The sequence below is a fragment of the Ochotona curzoniae genome, unplaced genomic scaffold (genome assembly GCF_017591425.1).
Source record: "Ochotona curzoniae isolate NIBS_2020 unplaced genomic scaffold, NIBS_Ocur_1.0 contig_3498, whole genome shotgun sequence".
NCBI classification, from domain to species: domain Eukaryota; kingdom Metazoa; phylum Chordata; class Mammalia; order Lagomorpha; family Ochotonidae; genus Ochotona; species Ochotona curzoniae.
The window spans coordinates 18,029,498-18,056,670 of record NW_024465885.1 but is presented as its reverse complement, the minus strand read 5'-3'; the positions used below and the strand labels follow the sequence as shown (position 1 = coordinate 18,056,670).

Genomic DNA, 27,173 nt, shown 5'->3' with positions numbered 1-27,173 from the left:
ATTCCACTGCTAGATGGAGAGAGAGGAGGGCAAGTCCTGTAAGGAACTTTAGGTTTTATTTGTATTATTTTTACAGCACAGAGCAAGGGGTGAGAGCTGCCTGGCGCCTTCTGAGAGCTGAGATTCATTCCGTATGGTGCTGAAGGTCTCTCTCCAGTTTTGGAAAACTCTAAGTGCACAGTGTGTGCGCTGAAATCAGCGTGCCAAATCTGTTACCACTTGGTGTAGACCTAAAGAGGTCTTTTTTTTTTTTTTCTTTATCTGAAGTTTCCGTAAGAGCCTCGTTGAGCCACAAAGAACTACAAGTTGCACATAACAGGGAATCATTTGACTTTCCCTTTCAGTATACAATCATCAAGATTCCTTAAAAAAAAAAAATGCACCAGTTCTTCTAATAACACATATACCCCTGCCATTCCCATTGCTTTTCCTTTCACACTGTCCTGTGACACTCCCACCAGGTTTCTCGTTTCTTTGGGAAACTGAGCTACATAATCTATAGGGCAAATAATAAAATAGCTCTATTTTCGTGGAAAATAAGGAGCGGGGCTTGTCTCTCCCTCACCAGGACTCCCCACCACTATCCCATCAGGGGTTCTGGATCTCGCAGGCGCTGGCGGCGACGCTCTCTGCTCCCTGGCGCACCCCCTTCCCGGGTAAGTTGGGCTGCAGAGCCAAAGCCGGGTGAGAGCCCTCGGCCCCTGGCGGGCGCCCGCGTCCGGCAGCACTAGGACCCAGGGAAGCCGCGGAGCGCGGTTCGCAGAAAGGCAGCCAGACTCCTCCTTATCTCCAGTGTCAAACTTGACATCAGCCTGCGAGCGGAGCATGGTAACTTCTCCAGCAATCAGAGCGCTCCCCCTCACATCAGTGGCATGCTTCCTGGAGATATGCTCCTCTCACTGCCCTCTGCACCAGCAACATGGATTGTCACCTCTCCATCCTGCTCTTGCTCGGCTGCTCTCTTCTCCGCGCCTTCGGGGAACTGACCGCACAGCCTTCCAACCAAGGTAAGCCAGGTGCGCCGAGGCGCACAGCCCTGCCCAGGGGCTCCCGCTCCGCCGGCCACGTCCTCCCCCAAGAGCCGCGGCAGAAAGCAGCAGGCTCCGAGAGTAAACCAGAGATGTGCTTTTATTTTCCCGCTGCCTTCTAGGACACTTTGCGCGATAACCCTGGACGGTGTAAACCTCCCAAATGTGTTTTTAATTTGATACCAATTCCAGCAATTACCTTGTTTGCCAATTTGAAGCCAAAAAAAGAGAGAGAGAGAGAGAGAGAAATTTCTCCCGTCTTACAAACCAGTATGTTAATTGCCAAATAGCCAAGGCGGTATTTCATTTTCTAATGATGACCATGTGGTACTCTGAGAAGTTGAGAAGACAATTCAGCCCTCTGCTTTGGGTCCTTTGGCATGCTTCAGGGTAATGACAGGCTCTTCGTACTTGGAATGAGGGCATTTATAAAAGGACCCAAGAAAAATCGGAGTTCGTGGATGTGGAAGGGTGTGTGGGCTGTGTGTGTGTGTGTGTGTATTGATGTTACTACTACTGTACTGAAAGGTTGTGTACTCCGCCAGGCGATGGTTTGTTCTATTGATACATATTCTAATGAGCAGCATATGTCCCATTAACATAAGCGATATTTGCAGAAATTACAGTAAGCTTAAGTTGGACTCTCTTTGTTTAAAGGCTTATATACAAATAGGAGAATATATTTAGGGAATAATGAATAGCTCCTGGGTAGAGATAGTAAATAACTGACTAGCAAATTAAGAAAGAATGTGTCTACGCAGCAGATGGCATTTCCTTGATGTTGGCTTATTTATTTTCTTTGCAACGGGTATTCATTCCTTCTCAATGAATTGAAGTGCAAACCCTAGTAAGGGTATCAATGTTGCCTTGCAAGATTGTGTCTGTAATAAACACAATGCTTTTTTCCCTCTAAACCTTAAGTGATTTATTCATGGTTGATGAATATAATCACTAACTCCTCTAAAAATTGATCTCTTTACAACAACACTGACAAGTTTGATTTCCAATTAATGATTTTGAACTTAGACCATTTATTAAATTGTTCGGCAAGTTGGCAATACTGAAAATTGAAGTGTAAATACCACATCTTATATATAACTATTACATATCACTAAAATATACTGTTAAGCCAGTATTGTTTCATATTGTGTGCATGACTTAAAAATACAAATAAAAGTAAAATCTTTAGAAACTTTTGCATTAGATATATAAACAGCCTGTTACATTTGGTGACCTACTTTTTTTGATAATGAAACAGTTTAATTTCTATCAGTGATTGCTCTATCAGCTTAGCAAATTTCATTAAGTTTTTCCTTTCAAAATTGGAAATTGAAGATTCCCAAATGAAAGCATCTTACCCCAAAATGACTGTTTTTAATAAATTAAAGTGCTTATCTGAAAGTATGAAACAATCAATATTCATGCGTGAAAAGGAAGATTAATCATTTGTATAATGAATATCATTTCCATAAGTTAAAATTAGTTTCACGATCTTTTTCTTTATTTGAAAATTTAAAACATTTTATAATACCAAAACATAGTATTATAATTCCTACTTTACTGTGACAAATTATAACTTTCCAGATAGAATGTGTATCAACTATTTAGATAATGGATAGTAGTGAATTAAGAATGTTCAGGAATACAACTGACAATCATTTGTTAGAAAAACAAGTTTTAAGCACATTTCTTAAAAAAAAAACTGACCTATGAACACTTATTCACATTTATGTAAAAATAGTAAATTATATTTTAATGAAAAAAGAATAATTAAAAGCAGATTACTTTTAAGTCATGATTCATGTATATTTTGATATATAATGGATTTAAGTAATAGGTATGTGGATATTAACAATGCACATATATGCCTATAGGAAGATAAATGAATTCAGAAGACTGACATAGTAACATTTTATCTGCTTGGATAAAAGTTTACCAAGCTGTTTCTTACAGGATGATTCCTTGAATATCATGTCCTTTGGACAGTACGTCCTTTGCCATCTGAGGTTGTGGAAGGAGAATTCACTAGTTTTTTAAATGAATTATTGAACTTAGGTAAAATTGGAACAAGAATTCCGATATGAATCCCAAAGTGGTTGAGCTGAACAACATAAAGACTTTTAATAACTTAACTGAATAACAAGAGCAAAAATTCCAAGTATGTGTCATGCTTTCTATGCAGTACTGCCAACAATAAACTTTGAACAGACATCAATGCTTCTGAACATTTATACCTGAAGGTATTAAGAATCAAATATTATTTATGTAGTTTTTAAATACAATTTTAAGTTTAGAAAAAAGAAGAAGAAAAGCATCAGGTTGAATTTAAAATGGAATTTCCAAAATTATATTTCAATGCTCTAGAAAACTAATGAGATATTTACTGGACCATATTTATTGGAATGAATTCTGCCCCCAACCTGAAATTAATCATGATAGAGCCAAAGGAGAACACTCTCCGGCCCCTAAGTTAATTTCTAGAAAACTTACTGTGTTTTAAAGAAAAAACTGAGGTTTAGGTATTCGTATCCCATTATTGAAATGTGATGCATTCATAAAAAGAAACAAACTTCAGGAAAAGTTAATCTGAATTATCCATTTAGTAATCCAGTTACAAATAACTTTATCATACATTTTCAAAAAACTGTCAGAAAATATTTTCTACTTCTGATATCATCAGTGAAAATATATATTCATACTTTCAATGGTCACTTAAATCAAGTGCTGGCCTTTAAGCTTAAAATTCTATAGAAACTTTAGTACAACCGTATCAATTTTTTGCTTGTAAGATATAAGATTGCCAAGAGGAAATGCACTCCTTTTCATGACAAAATAAGACTTCTATAATTGTTTTTTTTTTAATCCGTATGTTTACTCTCTCTTCTCATCACAGATGGACTGTGATAATGGTATGTGATGGTATAAATAACCCCCAAAAGAAGGAAAAATTGGATTGAAAGTGAAGTTACTGCTGCTATTAGCTCAAGTTCTTTCATAATTGCATAATGCTCTCCTTTAAACACATTAATACATTTCAAGAACTACCAGGCAGACTCCACGGCTTGTTCATCACTATCTAACGCAATAAGCCATCCTCCATCCAGAAATGTTTATAATTTAGATTAAGATTCATCCAGGGGGCTCTTTACATTGAAAACCAGACTTTTCAAAATAAAACTTAGTAAATTAAATGTACATATTTATGTATACTTAGCTTTTGGAAGACTTTTCCTTTTTTTCCAGTGACCAATACACTGTTCTATGAAATGCATTGCCCTGAACACATATCCATTCAGTGCTGCAGACTATGTGGTTGCCTAAACTTTTTGAGTGAAACCTGCAGATGCTGTTTCTTCCCCTTTGAATATAAAGCCAATGTTCAAGACGATGTGTATTTGGAATAATAGATGTTTCTTTCAACAAAGTTACTGTCAATTGGTATTATTTTTCATATGTTAACACTCATCTTGAAATAAGAATACATTGTGATAGAAACATCAATAAGTGTTTCAACAATCATATCATATTTATAGGGTTTTGAAGGGGAAGAGACAATTGCTTTTAGCGGCATTTCTCTATGCTGGACTAAATAACTGACTACATTATACATTTCTGAAATGTAATAGCTTTCCTAATAGCCTGCTCCTAATACCCTCTAACAGTTAAACTATGCTATTTGCCTGGAGGTAGGAGAAACCTTAATTTCACTGTTTTATAACCCACAACAGTTAACACTTGACCCAGGTCATTAACAGGATTATCAGCAAATTTGTTTAAGCTTTTACTGACAATCTGAATTGCTATGATAATATTTTGATTGTGCCGGATAGAAACTTCTTGTACCCTTCAAAATCTATCATGAAATTAATTCATTCTGAATCTATATCTTCCTAAAGATCAATATTGATGGTAAGTGGGGAAAATGTACACTTTGATGCCCCATTATCCTCAGTTTTATAATTTATGCATCACACTATTCCATTTCTTATCATAAATAAGCAATTAAAAACCAGTCTAAATAGTAAATGCCCTAAAAATAAATAATAAATACAAACTATTTTTATTATAAGCATCAATATTTTTAATTTTATACTTTTTGAATTGCTGCTGCTGTGATTTGTATAATTTTTCCATTTATATTAAGGTCAAATGGTTACATTTATAACTCAAAAATAAGCAGAATTTTACATGGGAAACTATTTAACAAAATACCATTGCTATATGTTAGATTGTGGTTGTATTTTATAGGAAGTTGTCTTTTTCCATGAAATAAGAACAACATTGAGTCACAATGAAAACAAACCACAAAACATAAAAAGTTTCAAACAAAAAGTGCAACCAAAACATTAAAGTATTTTTTTATATTGTTTACTAGTCTAATGTAAAGTTTGGTCACTAAGTTAAATATTAAAGTTCAATCTAATGAAGTTTAATGTGAATTGTTTTTGTAATTATGGTTTGCTCCTTGCTTTTATAAACAAGTTAGGAGTTTCAACATAACTCAATAAATCCATTTCTAGAGAAAGGATTTAACAAGATTCTTAATTATAACGTACCCACATGTTAATTTTCAAGTTTGGGGTGTTCTTAGGGACTCGATCACTTTTAGTACTTTCTATTAGTTTCTTCAGAAAGATAGCTAAATGTTAAGACAGTTTGAAGAACCATGGAACTTTTCTGAAATGAAATATATGCGATTTTTAAATATCAAATAATCACTTACATATGCAAAGGATTTTTAAAAGCAAAACATGTTCCCACAGTATAGTTGATTTACTAACTTCCACACAAATGGAAACAGCAAGAACTGTTCTTGAGAGTTACATTTTCCAAGTCATAAAATTCTCAAGAAAATATTAACAAAACTTTCCACAAATCATCAAAACTCGATAAGTTCTTGCAGACATTTACTTACTGAGGCATTTGTAAAGTGGGCTACCTTTGATTTGAGTCATTTTCCCATGATTTTGTTTGGCACAAATTAGAGATATAAGAGGAAATATGTATTTCTTGGAAGAAAGTTCAGTATTACAAGATTCCCAATTTGTTTGTTAGCCTACATGGTTTCCTTTTAAAATATTTAATAAACCTTCGTTTTAATTTTTGCTTAGGAACAGATTTAGAAGAACAGATGCAGGTGTCTCCTTTTGGGTTCTGTTTTCAGAGATCTGGATTTTATCACCAAGAAGGGTCAATAAAGGGCGTTTACCAAGTGTGCAAGTAGCTTTCCACAGATTTTTCAAATAAAAGGTTGACTGGCGCTGTGAGAGCCATTATATTATTCATCCAGGTATACAAAAAACTAGGTTTAGAAATACGCTTCTCCAAAGTTTGAAAACCTTAGCTAATGCTGCAGTCACAACTTTAGAAACAAAATGTTCTGGCATTTACAAAATGCAAAGATGTAGACGCCACAGATCAATCAATCCAGGAAGCCATTCCTCCTTTAATTCGGGGCCTGGGTCCACATGCGCCCGTGATTTTCCTCTGCGGGTCTGTTAGCAGTTGTCTAGGATCAGGTAGTTTTTGAAATTCTTAGCAGGAGGCTTTTTCCAGGAGAAGTCTCAGGGTCAGCAAGTTTTAGTTTGCTGCCTACCAGTTTTCTTTGAAATAAAAATAAAAGGGGTGGTGGATTACAAAGAAAGAATGAAGTATTTGCAAGTGAAAAGACAATGACAATGTTGATCAGAAAGATGGAGCAGCAGAGCAGACCAAAAGTTGTAAGGCCAATGTCAAGATATAAATCCTCTGCTTAAAAGATAGGCATTTATCACTGTGACGTCTGGCTAATCGATTTTGGTGAAATCACTAAAGACTGCACATTTGGAGGGGGGGAAAGGAAGGATGTGTTTGTTTCTCAGTTTGACACAGTTTCATAGCCTCACCCCCCTACACCCCACACACCACCACCAATGGAAAATACTTCACCCAGGGAAGCTTTAAGAGTGGAAGCCAAGGAATGCTTCCCTTTTGAATGCCAGGGTAAAGGCGTGTGCGGGGTGGAACAGAATCAAAACCAGTCCCAACAAATGAAACCTCCGAGGTGCAGAAGTCCCGAATGTGGACCTGCCCCCACCTCGTTCTCTATGCAGCCCTTTGCTGTTTTAGCCGAAGCAGAGGATGAAAAAAAAAAAAAAAGCCACATAATCAAACCAACATGATGCTAATGAGGATAAAGATGAGAAAGGAGGAGGAAAGCAATTGGCGACACTGCACACAAACTGTTCTGAGTCACTTCTGTCCTAGACTGGGTAGCTGGACATCGCAGGCGGGATGACTGTGCTTCTGCTTCGCGTTGCGCCTCCCACTTTAGATAATGCGATATTAACTCCATGACAAAAGCCCTGAAAAATTCTAGCACTAAGCAGAGCCCCAAGGGTTAGCTACTTGCAATGTGGCAACAGAGAGAGAGGAGCAGGCGCCCCTAGCTGCCACCACACCCACCAATTTGGCGTTCCAACCACAATCTATTCTCTGCCGCTAGGGCCTGGGTCGGGATGGCTGAAGGAAAAGGTTGTCTTTCCTACCAATACACTTTCTCAGTCGGTCTCTAAGATCTAATCGTGAAATTCCCAGCTCCGGGGGGGAGGGGGTAGCCCCTAATCCATCTGGACCCGGTCTGTTCTTTGTGTTCCGCTCCTCACTGTCCGGGCTCCCCACTGTCCTGGGGACATGGAGAGCTCGTCCCCGGGGCAGGGCCTGGGGACCGAGCTGGGCGCCCTCTGTCCTTGGCTCAGTGTGGAGCGAGCGCAGCGGAAAGGCGCCTGGTGAGGCGGCTGAGAGAGTCTGGGGGAGGCAGCAGTGGGCAATGAGGCCAAGCGCGCCCTCTGCCTGCTGCCGCGGGGCTGCTGGCGCTGGCTAGACTGGAGCGCAGCGCCCTGAACCCCCCACTCCCCTATCTCAGGATGGTTCCTCCCGAGCCAGTGAGGCTGGGACGCAGCGGACACCACCTGACCGAGGCAATGGACTTTAGCTTGAGAACCAGCTTTGCTCTTACATTGTGGACGGTTGATATCTGCATCCTGAGATCAGTGACCGTCCGTGTGGCAGGGGGACAAGGTTGATATAGATCCTGCAGAGTCTGGCGGCGGCTGACACATGCTGTTGTCCTGAGCTGGACCACTCAGGAATGCCACTGTACCGATTGCTGCTGTCTTACCTTCGTTGCTTGCTATTTCTTGGTGGTTTTTCTGGAGTCGCCACTCGTTGATCTCGGAAAGTTCTGTATTTCACCTATGCTGATGTGTTAAAACAACACGTCTCCCTTCTGATTTTGGGAAGAATCAACGACTTTGGTGAAGTTACTTTAGCATTAAAACAATGCTGAAACAGGTGACATTTCCTATTGTTATACCTGAGAACACCAAAGAAACAGGTCAAGATAAAGTTATTAAGCCAGACCCTCTTGTGCTTGTGTGTTGTGATATTAACTTCAGATGTGCTCTGTTGTACACAGACGCTTGCCCGTCAGGGGAAGCTCCTTGTACAGAGGATAAACACTGCCTTTTCAACCTGGAGCCCAGGGACTGTATTCTGTGGCTTTGTAAGCGTGGTGTAGAAATCCTCAGATATTAAAAGGAAGAAGTTGGAGGCCAAGGAGTTTAGAGTATTCTGAAATTGTCAAGTGGTTATACTCACAGGTTTAGACTAAGAAAATGAGTTAAAGGAAACGGTGATGGGAGGAAGAGTAGGTGACATGGTGTGGGGTGCCCGTGCTTCACACGCTTTTGTCTTCCTTTCCTGAGGCTTCAACACACTTTTTCTCAACTAGAAACCTTTTTGTTGTTGTTGTTGTTTTAGAATGTCAAATACAGAGATTGCGTAAAAAAAACCAAAAACCAAAAAACAAAAAACACCAGGATAACCAGAGAGCGATTATTTAGGGTTCTATAGAATGCAAAGCTGAAGTACAAGTAAACCACCGCAATTATCCCAAGGATCACTCAGGTTGTAAAACAAGGTTCAAAAGTAAAATGTAGTTCCCATGAAAATGCTTTCCTGAACTACTCCCCTCCCCACATTTAAATATAACTTTCAATTACTTCAGAAAAGACTTACAGTGATGTATCTCCTCTTTCAAAATAATGCTTGTATTCTGTATAAGTGGAGGCATTGAGCAGAAGTAGCTAAAACAGGGCTTCGAAAGGTAGCACACTAAGTTAGGGGCAATTATATTTTCATGAGGATATTTCAGCACATATGTTCTGCATTAATTGCTGCAATAAATTCTGTTAACCTGGCAAAGAGTAAAAATAGCATATTGATGACATCAAGCTTCCAGACGAGAAAGCTGCTCTGAGTATCTTGCTTGCTTCGCTGTACCATGCAAAAACATTTTTTTTAAGTGTTGTCTGTTAAGTCACAAAGAGTTATTCAAACACTCAAGAAACACAGTTTTTTCACAATTGAAATGGACAGCTCAGCAAAACTCCCCCCCACCCCTCCCAGATGCTCCCCACTGCTTACTTATAAAGACTCGAAGTCAATAACTGCTTTCCTTTCTAATTGGTTTTTAATTCATATTTGAGTTTGCAGAACTCTCCTAAATAGATGTGAAGGGAAAGTTGTTTTTAACATCTCCAAGTTGAGTTGTCTTTCGTTTTATGATGAAAATCTTGGCTCCTGGAATGATTACATGGTAGGGTCTCACTAGAGAGTTGAGCAAAGGAAGAAACATGGAGAGCTTATATTGCTACGAAGTCTGTTTAAGTCAATATCAAAATTGTTTCATCTTGAATGTTCTCTATATTTATTTTAAGTAGCTTAGTTTATCATTTTTCTAGTGATAGTCAAGGAGGGTATGAGTGAACGCCACAGAGGACAATAAAACTCCTGCTTGACAAAAATAGAAGGTCTTAAAAGTTGCCTGTGTAAAAGTTGGAGGAATTTTAATCAATAAGTAAAGTTAACTTCCCATTTATCCCAGAGTGACTAATGGGAAACATGGTTTGTTGGTAGTAAACTCTGTTTTCCCAGATTTTACCACCCAGTTTAGTAATTAGCGTCCATGAATTTTAAAGAGATATATTGTATTTTGAGCATAGCGTTCTTCACATGGAAAGAAGTTATGCTGGGAGACTACGGTACAACATCTTCCATCTGGATCGCCTGGATAATCCTCCCAGCAAGCAAACAGCAGCGGAAGGAGAGTGTTTGCAGCACTGCACATGTGGGTCACCCGGAGTGTTGTGCTCTCACAAAACTCATCTTTTCTCATATGATGGGGAAACATTTCAGAGATAAATCTGCATCTTTCAGAATCACAATAGTATGAGGTTCAGTTTTTTTCTGTATTACAACTTACTGGTATAAAAAAAAGTGAACACTTGTTAAAATGATTTGTGCCATTTAATCTTCATTTTCCTTTACTATCCCCTTAATTATCTAGAATATTCAAAGAAGATATCAAGTCTAGGGTTATATACATGTTGTGATTTACTTGAATATACCACAGGTGTTTATGTTGCATTTTCCATTTCAGGCAGAATAAAAAGAACTGACATCATCTTGAAAACTATATAAGCATGATATCTATTGAGTTGTTACTCTTTAATTAAACATGTGAAGTCCAACTGTGCCAGTTTAACCTACCTGTGAACAGCTAAGAATTAATTGGATACTAGATTGGGAAAATAATGTTCCATAAAACATGGCATGTTCTGTGTCCTGGAGGGATCAATTTTGTTGGGACAAATGACCCTACTATCTGTACTTACAAAATTACGTCATAGTTATGGAAATGATTTTTAACTGTATGAATCTTTAGGGGATGGCACACTTCAACTCTAAGAACAGCCTTTGAGAAACAGAGAGGTATTTTTCAGGTAAAATAATAAGAGTAATATGCTAACAAATGTAAGATTAGAAGATTAAATGCTTTGCCTAACTTCATACATTTATATGACTACAGCCCAGACTTCTTTTTACAACATCCATCTATAAAACCTAAAATTAATTTGAATGAATTATTAGATACATATATGGAGCTCTTTGTAAATAACTGAGTGTTCAGAAGTAGTTATTCTGTAAAAACATGTCTTTAAGATATATATGATTCCTGAAGTACCTTACATGCACAAGTATGTGCCTATTGGTGTATTGGAAAAGATGAGCGATGATCAAAATGGAACTATTCCAAAGTAGCAGCTTTTATAGGGTCTATTCATAAGGTAATCACATTCCCAAGAAAAGCACACTGAAGTTTGTCTGAGCTCCACCTTCTCATCTCTCAAGAATGACAAGTTTTGGATTATCCCCAGCACTGTTGGATACCATCCATTAGCAGTATGTTCCCAAGATGTGAAGAAAAGGGCTGGACCTCTGAAATAAAGTGATAAACGCATGGCACCCTCTTTGATCTTTTGTGGGCCAATATAAACACCCTATTTGCTTGCCTTCATTAGGAGTAGAGGTTGGCCCATGTGTTTGGGACCCTGTACTTGCATGGAGAGACATGCAAGAAGCTCTTGGTTCCTGGCTTGGATTGATCCAGCTCTGGCCGTTGTGGCCACTTGGGGAATGAACCAATGGACAAGATCTTTCTCTCTGTCTCTTATTCTCTGTAAATCTTTCCAATAAAAAATATATAAATCTTTTAAAAAGCAAATAGCAATATATTTCTATGTGTGTCTACATATATATCTATCAGATATGTATGTTCATGATCATTTTCAACAGTAAGACTTATTCATCCTCCCAAATATAAAAAAGACAAAGCTATGATTTCCAGAAATTTAAAGCAATCCATATGTCATGCAACTGGCTTCCTCTAAAACAAAATTTGTGTGTTTGAGTATGTACAAGTGCTTGGGGATGGAAATGTCCACAGGAAATGTTTAACCAAAAATAATTTAGTTACCAAGCTTCTAATTTCTGGAGCTAAAACTTAAAATTTTTGCATTGGCCCTCAATCACATTTTTTGCTTATAAAAGAAAGATTGTCTTATATTGCTTTATAGTCAAATCTTGTAGTGAAGATCTATAGCCATTTAGTCAGTCAGAAGATATGGCTTCACTTTAATACCTAAACATACATAGTCGAAGTCTGTAACACGACAAAGTCAAGGTCGTCGAGTTTCGTGGGGAAAAAGCAAAACACAAATGCTGAGGTTTAAACTTTATTGGTTTTATTCGTAATTCATAATTGAATGATATGATTTCAGTTTTCATTATTTCATCTTTCAAAAAAGTCCTACAGGTACAAAGTAATCATGCTATCCTTCCATTAATTAAATACTTCATGAACTAAAATGTGTCAAAACTCTGCTGCTTACATAACCACCAGTATTGCACATGTAGAGACGACTTCGGGAAACACATTTTGCATGTCTACATGATTCATGCACTGGTTTACAATGGACAAAAATGAGAACTGCTATTCCAGGGACTGTTATTAAAGTTGGGACTGTTCATGTACTAAATCACATGGCAGCAGAACATCCCAAATTTTTGGGAAAAGATTATTTTGTTAAAAGACTGCATTCCCTGTTAATAATTTTATAGCTGTTTTTCCTATGAAAGTATTTTTGTAAGTATGACTTTTAGATTCCTCAGATTTAGGAGGGAAATTTTAACACATTGAAATCAGCATACAATTTACATTTACTAAAAGACTCCATATATCAAGTAGAATTTTGGTCTTAAACCTTCATGTCATAAAAACATAGACAAATTATTGCTCATCTTGTATATGGTCTCTCTTACAATGAACATATACATGTAAATAATTCTAAAATTATTACCCAAGTGTATTGGCTGAAAATAATAATTTGATTATATAATACCTTTCCAGAAATTTGATTTCATAGAAATCAGTCATGATAAAGTTGCAGAATCTACTTTTCTCAAAATGTTTAGTTCTACAGACATTTTCATTAATTTTATATGATTTTAGTGGGTCATTTATAGTGAAAATAATGTAGATTAACGAACTGCCTTTTAACTTTAGCTCAGTTTACACAACATTTTATGTATGTGAACTTGGTAGGTGCTAAAGTACTTCCTTTATACAGTCTTTATGAAGTACAATATTCACCAGATATACTGAAAATATTTTAATTATCTCAATGTAGAAATCAAATGAATATAAACAGGAGCCCACAGGAGCAACTAAATTAAAAAAATATGTAGGGCCCGGTGGCATGGCCTAGCAGCTAAAGTCCTCCTCACCTTGAACGCCGGGGTCCCATGTGGGTGCAGGTTCTAATCCCAGTGGCTCCACTTCTCATCCAGCTCCCTGCTTGTGGCCTGGGAAAGCAGTCCAGGGCGGCCCAAAGCTTTGGGACCCTGCACCCATGTGGGATATCCAGAAGAAGTTCCTGGATCCTGGCTTCGGATCAGCACAGCACCGGCCATTGCGGTCACTTGGGGAGTGAATCATGGGACGGAGGATCTTCCTCTCTGTCTTTCCTCCTCTGTTTAAAAAAATGTGTAAGCACAGTAGGCAAAAGTTATGTTAAAATATATGAGGAACTCAATCGTGTCTTGACTTCTCTAAATGACTTCTCAGCGGCGTGTCCCGTGTGTACAATCAACCGGAAATGATGAGCTTTGCATTTTTGCTGTCAGAAACTGGATGTTAAGTTTGACAATAGAAGTCATACAGAGAACTATGACACCAGAATGACAACTGTTACCAGAAATGCCCGGTGGGTTCTTTCCTCAGCTCAGTATAGAAATAAAAAGCCGGGAATCTGTTACAGACAGAAAAGTTTATTTGCGAAGGGACCAGGGGAGCAGGGAAGGGTAGGAAGAGGAAGCACCTCCGGAAAGGAAGCCAGGAGGCGTGGTGCCTCTCGATAGAGGAGGGGGAGACACCAACGGTCTGCGGAAGGGTCTTGGGATTTTAAGGATTACCTGACCCCTCCATGTTGGGCGGGGAACCTACAGGTAAGATGTTCCCCATCGGTGGTCTCTTAATTAGAAAATGGGTGGGCAATGCTGGTGCCGCCCACCTGAAGGTGTGGCCGACCTCAGCAGGCCTGGATGGTCTCAACAGCCTTTTGCTTTTTGGATCACTTTGTTTCATTTGCGACATGGAAACACAGTTTAAAAGTGGAATTAAAGGACATATTTCCTGCTTGTATCTTAGACTACAGCTACTTAGTATTTTTTTAAAAAAAAATTTAAAGATTTATTTATTGGGCCTGGCGCGATAGCATAGTGGTTAAAGTCCTCACCTTGCAAGCCCGGATCTCATATGGACGCCGGTTCTAATCCCAGAGGCCCTGCTTCCCATCCAGCTCCTTGTTTGTGGCTTGGGAAAGCAGTGGAGGATGTCCCAAAGCGTTGGGACCCTGCACCTGTGTGAGAGACCTGGAAGAAGCTCCTGGCTCCTGGTTTCAGATTGGCTCAGCTCCAGCTGTTGCAGCCGCTTGGGGAGTGACTAAGAGGATGGAAGATCATCGTCTCTGTCTCTCCTCCTCTCTGTATATCGGACTTTCCAATAAAAATAAATAAATTTTTAAAAAAAGAGATTTATTTGTTTATTTATTTTTGGAAAGTCCGATATACAGAGAGAATGAGAGAGACAGTGAGGAAAATCTTCCATCCGCTGATTCCCTCCCCAAGTGACTGCCAACATCCGGAGCTGAGCCGATCCGAAGCCAGGAGCCTCTTCTGGGTCTCCCATGAGGGTGCATACGTCCCAAGGCTTTAGGACATCCTCAGTAGCTTTCCCAAACCACAGGCAAGGAGCTGGATAGGAAGCAGGGTTGCAGGGATTAGAACTGGCACCCAATATGTGATCCTGGTACATGCACAGCAAGGATTTCAGCCACTAGGCTCTAGTGCTGGGACCTATTTCGTTTAGTTTAACAAAGTAATGAAAATGCTGAAGATGCACTTTTGGGCCGTTAGAATTGATGATGGAAACAGACAAGGAAATGTAATCATGTGTTTTAGAAGTGAGTTGTGCTCAATGTGCGGATTTGCTTTCTGTTCTAGTTACTTTCACTTGACTTTATACACATTCTGAGGTTCTGTAGGAAAGCAGGTAGCATTGAAAGAATCTGAAATGTGTTATCAATTTAGACAAAATACATTAACTTGCCATTCATTATTTGCTTTATCCACAACAGTGCTTTATATGAAATGCAACTATAACACTGCAATGTAAATGGATGTATTTTTAGATAAAATAAATCTATTTCAATATGAAATCATGGCATTTTCTTTTAACAAAGTGATACTCATTTCTACCTTTGTAGCATTTAATATTTTAAGATGTGAAAAGCTGTATACCACTCGGTTTTCCTAATTGCTAAATTAGGCCATAAAAATCAGAACCTTGAAACGTCCTTGAAAAAGTCTCAATATTTTAATGATTCACTGAAATGGAATATTCCATAAACGTATACTTTAAAATTTTAATTTGCCCTTGAGAACTGGGGACATTCGTTTCAAACTCTGATTTAGTGACTGAGTCTTTAACAGAAGTCCTAGTGAGTCTGTAGTAGTAAGAAAAGCTGATGTAAATGCGGAGCGTAGATATTTCTTCACAGCATTGCCAATGTAAACAAGCGATTTCATGGGTAGACATTTTTTTCATTACGTTGGAGGACAGGAAAGAAAGAGAGAATAGGCTTTTACAAAGTGTATAGTGGACGATCCTAGAGTCAAGGTCATGAGAAGCTTCGTGGTTTTCCTCTCCAGAGGTTGTTGTAAGCATTTTATTCTGCTTTTCCATTACTCCTTCTGCCTCCTACATGGTATCTGATACCCTCCCTAGGACCCTCGTTGACAAATACAAATTGATCCCCAATATGTGTATGTCTGCTTAAAGTGAATTACAAAATTTGAAATCATTTTAACTATCTATCTATTTAATTTAAATAGTCCATAGCTCTTTGAATAGAAGATGCTATTAAATTGTCAAAATAATGCGTTCCCTGTTATACATAAAAATATTTGGAAATCGCATCATTAAACTTAAATCTGGGAAGGGACAATTAGCATTGTTGACAAATAAACGACATGAGACAGTCATTTAAAAATTAAGTCATTTCGACATTTTCACCTACCCTGAAGAAAATTTCTACTTTGTTAAATTACATAATTATGAAATCAAGCTTTGCATTAATTGAAATAGACACTGTGTATTGTATTCTAATATATGTGTCAAAGCTTTATTTGCTTTCATTGGAAATTCATATATGCAGAAAGGATGAGAGACGGAGAGGAAGATTTTCCATCTGATGGTTCACTCTCCAAGCAGCCACAACGGCTGGAGCTGAGCCAATCCAAAACCAGGAGCCAGGAACTTCTTCCAGGTCTCCCATAAGGGTATAGGCTTCCAAGGTTTTGGGCCATCCTCAACTGCTTTCCCAGGCCACAAACAGGGACCTGGATGAGAAGTGGCGAGGTCAGGATGAGAACTGGTGCCCCTTTGGCATGTTGGCATGTGCAAGGTAAGGATTTTAGCTACTAGGCTTCCATGCTGGACCCAAGTTTAAGAGATAATTTCAAAACAACTAAATATATTGTTAAATTCCAAGCAAATACTCTAGGAAAAAATTCAATTATGGAAATTAAGCTATTAAATAAATATAGTGAATTCTTTCTTCTATTATCTAAATATAATTGTCTCTATGATTGATTTACTGAAAGGCCAAAATCAATAAGCATTCACATGTAAAAAGTTAAATGTATATAGCTTGATTCATCTAACAAAACTTAAGAGAGCTGAGTTTGACACTAACATCTTAAAAAAAAAAGGATATGTTTATTTGAAAGTCAGGGTTACAAGGAGAGAGGCTGTGACAGATATCTTCAAATGGCTTCAATGGCTGGGACACATCCAGGAGCCTAAAGCTCATCTGTGACTCCCTCCTGGGTGGGAGGGACCCAAGAGTTTGGGCCATCTCTGATGCTTTTGCTGCCATTTCCCCAGAGTGGGATTGGAAGTAGAACACCCAGAACTCCAACTGGTGCCATATCGTATGCCGCCCTCCTGGGCAGTGGTTTTATCCTAATGTACCACAGTGCTGGTCTCAGTGTCTCTTAAGTTCTAACGATCAATTACTTTTCTTCTATGCACCTAATGGATTTATCATTCAGCCAACCAATATCTTTCTTTAAAACTTTAATAATGCTTGAAAATCTACAACTCCAATTTTCATAAAAAAATACCATTTCTTTTTTAACAGTGTTTTTAAAATTTAGGTAAGATGATTAAAGCAAGCTTGCGATTCCTGTTGCTGACAATAGGTGGACACGCTGTGTAGTGTCTGCTTTCTATTTTAATCTGATATATATGGAGCCCCTGGAAATGATGCAGTTTTTATTGTGTCTATTGGATTCACCTGCTCTGGTTCATGTTAATACAATATATGTTCAGCTAACGCAGCCTTCCATTACATTTGCCTTTAGTGATTCATGGAACTTTTTCTAATCTAGTTGAAATTAACCACAGTTATAATTAAGTAACAACACAAATCAATAAAATTAGCCTTTCGTTATTCATTATATTTAAACATCTTTATATGTTAGTTTCTACTTAACCCAAATCAGCACTTACAGTGCTGAAAATAATATGCCTTCTACCTTTAAATATATGTTCTAAATGTAACACATATTTTATAACTTAAATGTTATATATATATGTTATATGTCAGACTTTAATATCTGTCACAACACTCTAAGTAAAATCACTAAAGTCTTTGGGTGTCAATGCCCTCTTTAAAAATAAAGCTTTCCATGGGTGATATTATAAAACATATCCTGGGCAGAGAATGGTAACCTAGTGGCTAAAGTGCTCGCCTCGCATGTACCAGAATTGCATGTGTGCACCGGTTCTAATCCTGGCAGCCCCGCTTCCCATCCAGCTCCCTGCCTGTGGCCCGGGAAAGCAGTCGAGGATGGCCCAAGGTTTTGGGACCCTGCACCAGCGTGGGAGACCCAGGAGAGTTTTCTGGCTCCTGGTTTCAGATCGGCTCAGCTCTGGCTGTTGTGGCTACTTGGGGAGTGAATCAGAGAAAGAGATCTTCTCTGTCTCTCCCCATCTCTGTGTATGTGACTTTCAAATAAAAATAAGTAATTCTTTTAAAAAGCATATTTTTGTTTTGTTACATGTTCAAATTTACACTTAGTATGCTTGTCACCCTAAGGTGATCTACACATTATCAAAACTGTATTTAAATAGTACATGTCACAACGTGTTATCAGTTGGAGACCATACAAAATAATATACAAAAGAAAGTGTTATTTAAAGCAGTTTGAGTTCTAGTTCATATGATTTTTTTTAAGATTTCTTTTTATTATTTTTTTATTAGAAAGGCGGATATACAGAGAGGAGAGACAGAGAGGAAGATCTTCCGTCCAATGATTCACTCCCCAAGTGAGCGCAACAGGCCGATACTATGCCGATCCAAAGCCAGGAGCCTCTTCCGGGTCTCCCACGCGGGTGCAAGGTCCCAAAGCTTTGGGCCGTCCTCGACTGCTTTCCTGGGCCACAGGCAGGGAGCTGGATGGGAAGTGGGGCTGCCGGGATTAGAACCGGCGCCCATATGGGATCCCGGGGCGTGCAAGGCGAGGACCTTAACCACTGTGCCACCGCGCCGGGCCCCATATGTTTTTTTTTAAAAGATTTATTTATTTATTTGAAAGTCAGATATACAGAGAGGAGGAGAGACAGAGAGGAAGAGCTTCGGTCTGATGATTCACTCACCAAGCGAGCCGCAATGGCCAGTGCTGAGCTGATCCAAAGCCAGGAGTCAGGAATTTCTTCCAGGTCTCCCACGCGGGTGCAGAGTCCCAAAACCTTGGGCCGTCCTCGACTGCTTTCCCAGGTCACAAGCAGGGAGCTGGGTGGGAAGTGGAGCTGCCAGGATCAGTACCGTGCTCATATGGGATCCCGGGGTGTTTAAGATGAGGACTTTAGCCGGTAGGCCACGGTGCCAGGCCCTAGTTCATATGATATTACGATATTACGCGCAGGTAATTCCGCAACCTTGTTCTTTACTGTGAGCTGAAAACACCAGATGCAGGAGGTATCTTGGGAGGTTTATCCCAGCGGATAAACTGGGGAGGAGGTGGAGAGAAAAAGGGGGAAAAAGCGGAAGGGGAAGGGAGACCGGAAGGAGTGTGGGGCGGGGGAGTGGGAGGGATTGAGGGCAGGCTCCAGGGGATTGGTGCGTGCAGGTGAATGCTTACAGGTGATTGGTGAGTGGGCGGGATTGGGGAAGGGGCTGGAAGATTGGGGTGGGGTTCTCAGGTGACATGCCGGGTTACATCTGATTGGTGGATGGCTGGACTGGCGGGAATTTCGTGAGCTGTGAGGAAGAAGAAATGGCGCCGAGTCGAGGGTGGGATATTCGAATAACTCCTTACAGAAAGTGTCAATTCATTATAAAAATATATTTAATAATTATTAAGAATTTGATGAAAATGCATCACATGTAAGTCCATTAAATAATAGTGGAATTGGAAACTAGTTTTATGTTTGGTAGCACTAACGCTATTTCTTATTTTGCTCTTTTATGGTTATTATTATTTTCCATGACATAGTTCGTATCTTTAGGGGGTTATCCCTTCCCTCTCCACTTTCTCTTTCCCTATATTCTTTCGCACCACTTTCCCTCACAATGTTATAGTGGCACAATCCTTCAGTAATAGTTACAAGTTTAGCATTCTGCTATTTAAATGTACGATTACATTGTAGAAAATTTGGTATCTTAATGTTAAGATATATATAACTGCTTTATTAGAAGTCCTCCTTTTATTTGGGAGTGGTTATCTTCACTTACAGGAAAGCTAGTCTCCATCATACTGTTCTTATTTTGCATTTTTATTGTTTTGCAAAAAGTTCCCTATGGTTGAGTTTTTTTTCCCTTGTTTGAAAGTCAGCTGCCGGCCCAGCGCAGTGGCGCAAGTGGTTAAAGGTCCTCGCCTTGCACGCCCCGGGATCCCATATGGGCGCTGGTTCTAATCCCGGCAGCCCCGCTTCCCTTCCAGCTCCCTGCCTGTGGCCCAGGAAAGCAGTCGAGGACGGCCCAAAGCTTTGGGACCCTGCACCCGCGTGGGAGACCCAGAAGAGGCTCCTGGCTTCGGATTGGCATAGTATCGGCCCGTTGCGCTCACTTGGGGAGTGAATCATTGGACGGAAGATCTTCCTCTCTGTCTCTCCTCTCTGTACATCCGCCTTTCCAATAAAAAAAATAATAAAAATAAATCTTTAAAAAAAAAAAAAGAAAGTCAGCTGCCTAAAGAGGGGAGAGACACATGGGGGAAGGGGACGTGGAGATGAAAGAAACAGAGAGAGGGAGAGAGAGAGAACTTCCATTTGTATATACCGGTTCATTCACCGAATGTTTTTGGCTGTTATTATTGTTTTTTAATTTTGATTTTTCATGATACAGTTTCTTAGGCTCAGCAGAGCCAGGCTGAGTCAGAGGCCAAGAGTTTCATTTAGATTGCCCAAGTTATTAGCAAGGAGCTTGATTGGAAGGAAGTGAAATAGAGCATAATCATATGCTGGATTTGCAGACATTAGTATGGCTACTATCTTTTGGGTAATTCTGAAACTCATCATAAATTGATTTTAAAAAGTGGGAACTGTTGTTATAGTGCCGTGAGTAAAGCAGGGGCCTGTGACCTCACATCCTGTGTGGATGCCAGCTCCAGGCCCAGCTGCTCCACTTCTGACTCTGCACCAAGGTGGGAGGCCCAGAACCAGTGTTGGGCTCCTGGATTCAGAGTGGCCCAGCTTTGGCTGTTGCAGCCACTTGGGGAGTGCACAAGAGGATAGAAGATTAGTCTCTCTCTCTCTCTCTCTCTCTCTCTCTCTCTCTCTCTCTCTCTCTCTCTCTCTCTCTCGGCTGTTGCAGCCACTTGGGGAGTGAACAAGAGGATAGAAGATTAGTCTCTCTCCTTGGATCTCTCACTCTCTCTCTCTCTCTGTACTCTACCTTTCAAATACACAAATGAAAACTTTTCTTTTTTTAATAAAATTAAGTCGTATTTTTTTAAAGAAAATGAACAAATAAAAATATCAACGGATAGTCATAAATGAGCAGCAAAAAAAAAAAAAAAGGAAAGAATTCAGTACTCAAACTGTGTTTCTGTTTTGTGTTCCCTTTTAGTCAATCTACTGGATTCGAAAACAATTCAAGGAGAGCTGGGTTGGATCTCTTATCCATCACATGGGGTGAGTTCAGTAAACTCTTGTAGGGAAAAATCATCCTATTGTTTCTTTAGGAAACTGAAGCCATCATCAGTTTGATTTGTAAAGGCAACTTCTCTGCCTCTATTGTAAAATTATATTTGCAAATCGTTTCAGCACTTGCCGAAACCCAGCTAACTATTTGTATTCTTTAAGTACTGGGAATTGGGAATTTTGAAGTCTTTTCTCTGAAACTATCAGTTATTCAAATAGGCTGATTAAGTAGTTTAATTCTTATTGGTGTTATAAAAATGATTTATGCATGATTATCTGACTGTTTTGGTGTGTGATTGAACTGGGCAATGGGAGAAAATGTTCTAAACTTAAATGACATAGAGTGTGCAATTCAAGATGGTTATCTCCAAAGCAACATCCTTAAAACTGACCATGATGCTTAAGCCAAGTGGAGTAGCATACCGTTTTCCACAAAAATAAGCCATGCTTGCTGGGACCTAATTTTTCGTTAAGGGCTGTCAGTGTGTATATAAGTTTAAAACTGAGATTGCATTTAGAAAAAAAAAAATCCTGATGTTACCTTTAAATTCTAAATATTTTATTTTCCTACACACAGAGCCATGTATAGATTACAAATATAATTTTGGCATTTTGTTGCCACAAATGTTTACAATGAAACTTTTGTGTGATGAAGTTTCTCATATTTTAAAAAAGAATGAAGGATTATATATTTGGAAAAACTTTATTGCTACAAAATTGTGTATCAAGAGTGTAAATGTATGTGCTTTTTTCTAAGTGTGGCTTGTGAAAAATCCAAACTGATACTTTAAATTATTCACCATAAGGACATATTCATATACTCATTTTCCGGCTATTATTGTCCTCTTTCACGACAGGTTGCAGCCATTTACATGTAGTGTTTATTTTTCAGTCTACACTTCTTGTGCTTTCATAGCTGATTTTTACAGCACTACCAGCACCTTCAGCGTGGATGTTTTTCATCAAGGATACTTCATCTATCTGTCATCTTTGTATCTGCTTCTCTTCCTGGCACACCTTGAAATTGACAAAATGCCAAAATCTATAATCAGGTCTTCATTAGCTGCTTTGGAGAAGAGAGTAGGAAGTAAGCCAGGATTTGGTTTTCCCATAGGTGTAAAAAGGATTGAAGAGAGCAGGATTAAAAAAAAAAAAAAAGCCTGGATTGTCTTAAAAGAGTCAATCAAGACCCAGGATTTATCTGGAACACTCATTTTAAAATAATCATCAAAAATCAAACCTGACCTTAATTTTGGTTTTAGAAATGTATCGTTTTCATTGCATCATGTGATTGTAAATCACAGAAATATGCTCCTTGAGGAAGAAGAAAAGCAAAAACATGATTGCATTTTTTTTTGTGATAAATACATGCTTTTTTAAAACAGTAAGCAATTAACTTGTGTATTAAATCCACTACCCCGCGTTTTCACTTAAAGAAGATACTATTTCTCCATTCCTTCACAGTTACTCACGAGGTTCTTGCGGTGAAATGGCATTGGCACTTCCATTTCCTCAGATAGCGCTGCGCACTTGGGGTGTGATGGGGGAGAAGGGAGGCTTGCAGCACTCTGCCCGGGGTGATGAGAAGCGCAGACTCTCAGCCCGACTTCCTGAACGGGAATCCACATCTCAGCAGTATCTGCTGGTGATGATGAAGTGCTTTGAGTTTGAGAAACATTCCTCAGAATAACTTTACTCTTGTCTCCCTACTTTGGATGAATGAATCAATGATAAAAATTTTCTCTAAAACAAAAAAGCATTACTTCCCTAATTTCTAGTGTAATATTATTTATCCTTAATATTGCAATCATCATGTTATGTTAAATCTGGATTCTGCAAGACGTAACTGCTGGATTTGTAGTTTTTACTTCGTGAATGGGTTTTGAAATTCAAGAGTATTTTAATAACTGGTATCATCAATAATACCATTTAGGAACTATTATCTTAATTTTGCTTCTTATGCTCAATAATTGATACAAGAAAGTCAAGTTTTTGACATATGTGACACATTGTTGTCAACCATTTGAATTTTTTATCCTATGCTATTTTAAATGTCCATTTCACCTGCTAATGCTGAACTTTTAAGCAAGGATATCTGATCAAATTAGAAAAATGTGGCAAAGTTTCAGTTATATTTTTAATTACCTTAAAACTAAATATACTATGAAACAAAATGAAATGTGACAGTAATTAGAAAAGGTAGAATTTAGTCAATCAAAATTTACTGTGTAAAAATTAGAATGTTTCTTTTTCAGTAACTTAGAAGATGTCATTGCTAATCTGTGTTATTACATATGTCACCCATGCTGCATAAGTACCCCTTATTTATACTTTGGGGGCTTGGAGTAGAATTGTTCATGTATAACTTCTAGTGTTCTTTGTTTATTTTACATTGATTTATTGCTTTGTGGGATTTATAGTACATGAGACTAGAAATATTTGCTTCGGTTTTGTTTACTTGGAATTTACCGTTTGCAGTATTAATCTTCTAACATACATTAAGTGTAAATAATATTAAATAAAATGAAGAATGCATTCATCTAATTTTCATTCTTCATTTTGAATGTTTAAATGGTTCATACTTTCACTCAAATAATTTGGCATGTATGTCTTAAGTTAATATTAAGAACAAAATTCTGCTTTTAGACAGTTATTTCCTATATGGATAGTTTGTTGTTTGAAACTGGTATCTTCTTGATATCAATGCCTGTTACTTTGTGTGACTTTAATTAATGTTATTTTATGATGGAAAGGTATATTTTTTTAAATGTAAGTGAAGTGACTCAACACTTATATATTTTAATGCTTGGTGGAACAGATTTAGTAAGACATTCTCTATACATTAATGCATGATAATCTGTGACCATGTAGAAAAGCTAATGAAAAATAGAATTAAAAAATACAGTTATTCCTGTCCAAATATTTTTGATATCTGTGCATATGAGATGTCATAAAAGAGATTTATGGGAAATTCATATTAGGATAAAACTATTCATGGATTTCTACATTTTGGACAAAAAAATAAGCTTATCTTTAACAACCTTTTCTGTCAAGTTCTTAAAGTACTCATATATAAGTTTCTGAATTGCTAATAATTTAATATTTTCTAAAAGGGATATAGAATAAATATTATATTTTGAGGTTTCTGAGTATTATTCAGAAATATATCAATTTATATCAGGAGTATAAAAATATAAGCACCCCCTAGTGCAAAATGTTTTAATTCTGAGATTTCATTAAATGTGAATAAAAATTATCGAAAAAAAAATCATAAAAAATAGCAATTTACCCCTAAATTTTTCTTACTTAAAAATATCTTCCTCTATTTTTTGTTTTATTTTATTTTGTTTTGTTTTGTTTTATGAGCTAATATTCTTGACTTTTTTGTTTATTGCACTTGAGCAGTTAACTTCATTTGAAACACTTAAGACATGAATTTATTCTGTAAAACAATAAAGTGTGAAATACTTTTTATATTGGGACCAAGCAGTAAATGATAATTATTGGATCTCAGAATATTTAAGGTTATGATATCTACAATGCAAATACTTTAAATAATTCTGCAGCCTTAATATTCTGCTTATTAATATCAATATTCCTCCATTGGTCAAGTTGACTTTATTCAAGAATTACTATATGAATAAAATATTATTAATGTTATACTTGAAGTTCCTTGAAGGCTTCTAAAATTATTCATCTCTAGTACATGAAACACAAGAAGAAAAATATTTTTTTGATGCCTAAGTTTATATAATATTTTTTCCAGTATGTTGATAAGACATTTTATCCAATATTTTCTTTTTCTCAAGATTTATTTTACTTTTATTGGAAAGTCAGATATACAGAGAGAATAAGAGACAGAATGGAAGATCTTTCATCTCTTGATTCACTCCTCAAGTAGCTACCTCCCAGAGCTCCTCCCATCTGAAGCCAAGAAACTCTTCTGGTCTCCCATGTGGGTACAGGGTCCCAAGGCGTTGGCCCGTCCTCCACTGCCTTCCCAGGAAATAGGCAGGGAGCTGATGGGAAGTGAGACTGTCTGATTAGAACCAGCATACATATGGGATTCTGGCATGTGCAAGGCAAGGACTTTAACCATTAGGCCATGGTGATGGGCCCTCAATATTTCCTTTTAATAATGTATTCTGTTATAAACATCATAAACATAATGACCAAAAATTATCAGGTCAGAAGGCAGGAACCAGGAGCCAGAAACTTTTTCCAAGTCTCTCCTGTAGCTACAGTAGCCCAACTGCTTGAGCCATCCACCACTGTTTCCTTGGCATATTATTAGGGAGCTATATCAAATGTAAAGCATCTGGGATTCAACTAGTACCCGTGTGGGATGCCAGCATTTCAGGGAACTTTTAAATCCATTATATCACAGGACTGTCCTCACCTGGAGTTTTGATTTTGATGCTGCCTAAATCTGGGGAGCAGCTGTGCAAGAATACCATTATCTGATGCAATGAATAACACATTAGTTACGATAGCATTTGGCTGCTGATTGATTCAGTTCATCTCAACCTCATAATTAATATTGCACTGTGAATGATTCATAAATAGTAAAGCTACTAGAGTTTTTAAATATAGATCTTTTATAATAAATAAGAGAGAACAGGTGATTTACTGGCATCTGGGGATATATTTTCTTTGAAGTTTGTCATGGCATTCAATTTTATATCATCAAGTAGTCAAGCATCTTCTGTAGTGCCTTCAGTTTTGATTGTAATAAGAAATGATATTAAAATCAATAAAAATGATATTGAAAGTAAACACTCAAAAAGTTGTGAGCAAAATAATAGGGAGATGTGAATGAAGACTATAACAAGTTCCATCAAGTAGTCCCTGAAAGGAAGATCTAGAAAAATGACAGATTTGTCTAGAAAGTTAAGGGAATCTGATTTTGGCAGGTTTTATATGCTATATGAAAACAAAGGACATGAATTAAAGTCAATATTTTCAGCAAGTGATTGTAGGGGATGCTCTGATTGTAAAAGACACAGAAGTCAGGAAGAACAGTCTAAACTTTTCTGTGAGAAGATGGGCCCTCTATACCACTAGCTATGCATATAAGTTATCTAACATAAGAGAGAACTTCATCATTTTACTTAGACTCCAAGAAAGCATGAGCATGAAAACCATTTTTCCTTTTCCATTTCTTTTAGTTTTATAATAAAAATAGCACATATTATAATTTTATTTAACAAAATCCTATCCATCTTATAATAAAAGCATAAGACAAAGAAAATCTAGAGTTAGACAATTAAGAAAATTACAAGATCTTTAAAGGAAATAACAATTATCTAAAGCCTACAGGCAAAGCAAAATAAAAATATTATTAAATGCTTTAATGAAAATTAATTTTCAGTAAAACATTATTGGTCAATATACTTTTGCCCTAATATAAGAATAAGCTAAATTTTAGTATAGTATTATAGACAATGATGCCTCTTCTCAACATGAGGAGGCATACACATGAGTTGAGCAATCAGGACTATTCATTTAATTGATAAAGAGAGACATAATACAGTGGTTTTAATAATTTTAAAGACTAATCAGCAATTGAACATATTTTCTATGCCGTAGAATTCCAAGAAAGCTGATAAAGAAAAGCTTATGGCATTGCTCGAATGTCCCCAGTAGTATTTTAAGCTTGATGGTGCCATGAATCAGCAAGCTAAATTGTGTGAATTTCCATAGCTCCACATGTCATCTGCATCTTTAATATTGGGAGAATGTGCTGAGTCGGCATTTTCCAGACAGAATTACTGATGTAATTTTGATGTACATTTGCATATTCTCCTGATGGAAAAGCAATAAAAAGCAACATACTCATCATCATAAAAACTAAAAAAAATATTGTTTTATACTTGGAAATAGAATTGTATTAAAAAACTTATTGAAGTTGCCATTCTACTTATCTACTAAACCAACAAAAGCTTACTGTATTCAGAGCAATGTATTATCTTTAAATGAGTGGTTAATTTTAG

The 27,173-nt window shown here is 37.6% G+C and overlaps 1 protein-coding gene across 3 annotated transcripts in view; it reads left to right on the top strand.

Annotated features, from left to right (window-relative positions):
- Nucleotides 1–791: 791 nt before the first annotated feature.
- EPHA3 (EPH receptor A3) overlaps nt 792–27,173 on the top strand; it is a 322,548-nt gene continuing 296,166 nt past the window's right edge. For 2 of the 3 annotated variants that reach the window (XM_040980852.1, XM_040980851.1), the window contains exons 1-2: nt 851–1,007; nt 21,107–21,171. In XM_040980852.1, the coding sequence (XP_040836786.1) occupies nt 920–1,007; nt 21,107–21,171 (153 nt within the window). In that variant the 5' untranslated portion in view covers nt 851–919. Of the gene's footprint in view, nt 1,008–21,106; nt 21,172–27,173 lie in introns of all 3 variants that reach the window. The other variant, XM_040980850.1, reaches the window with a different exon arrangement.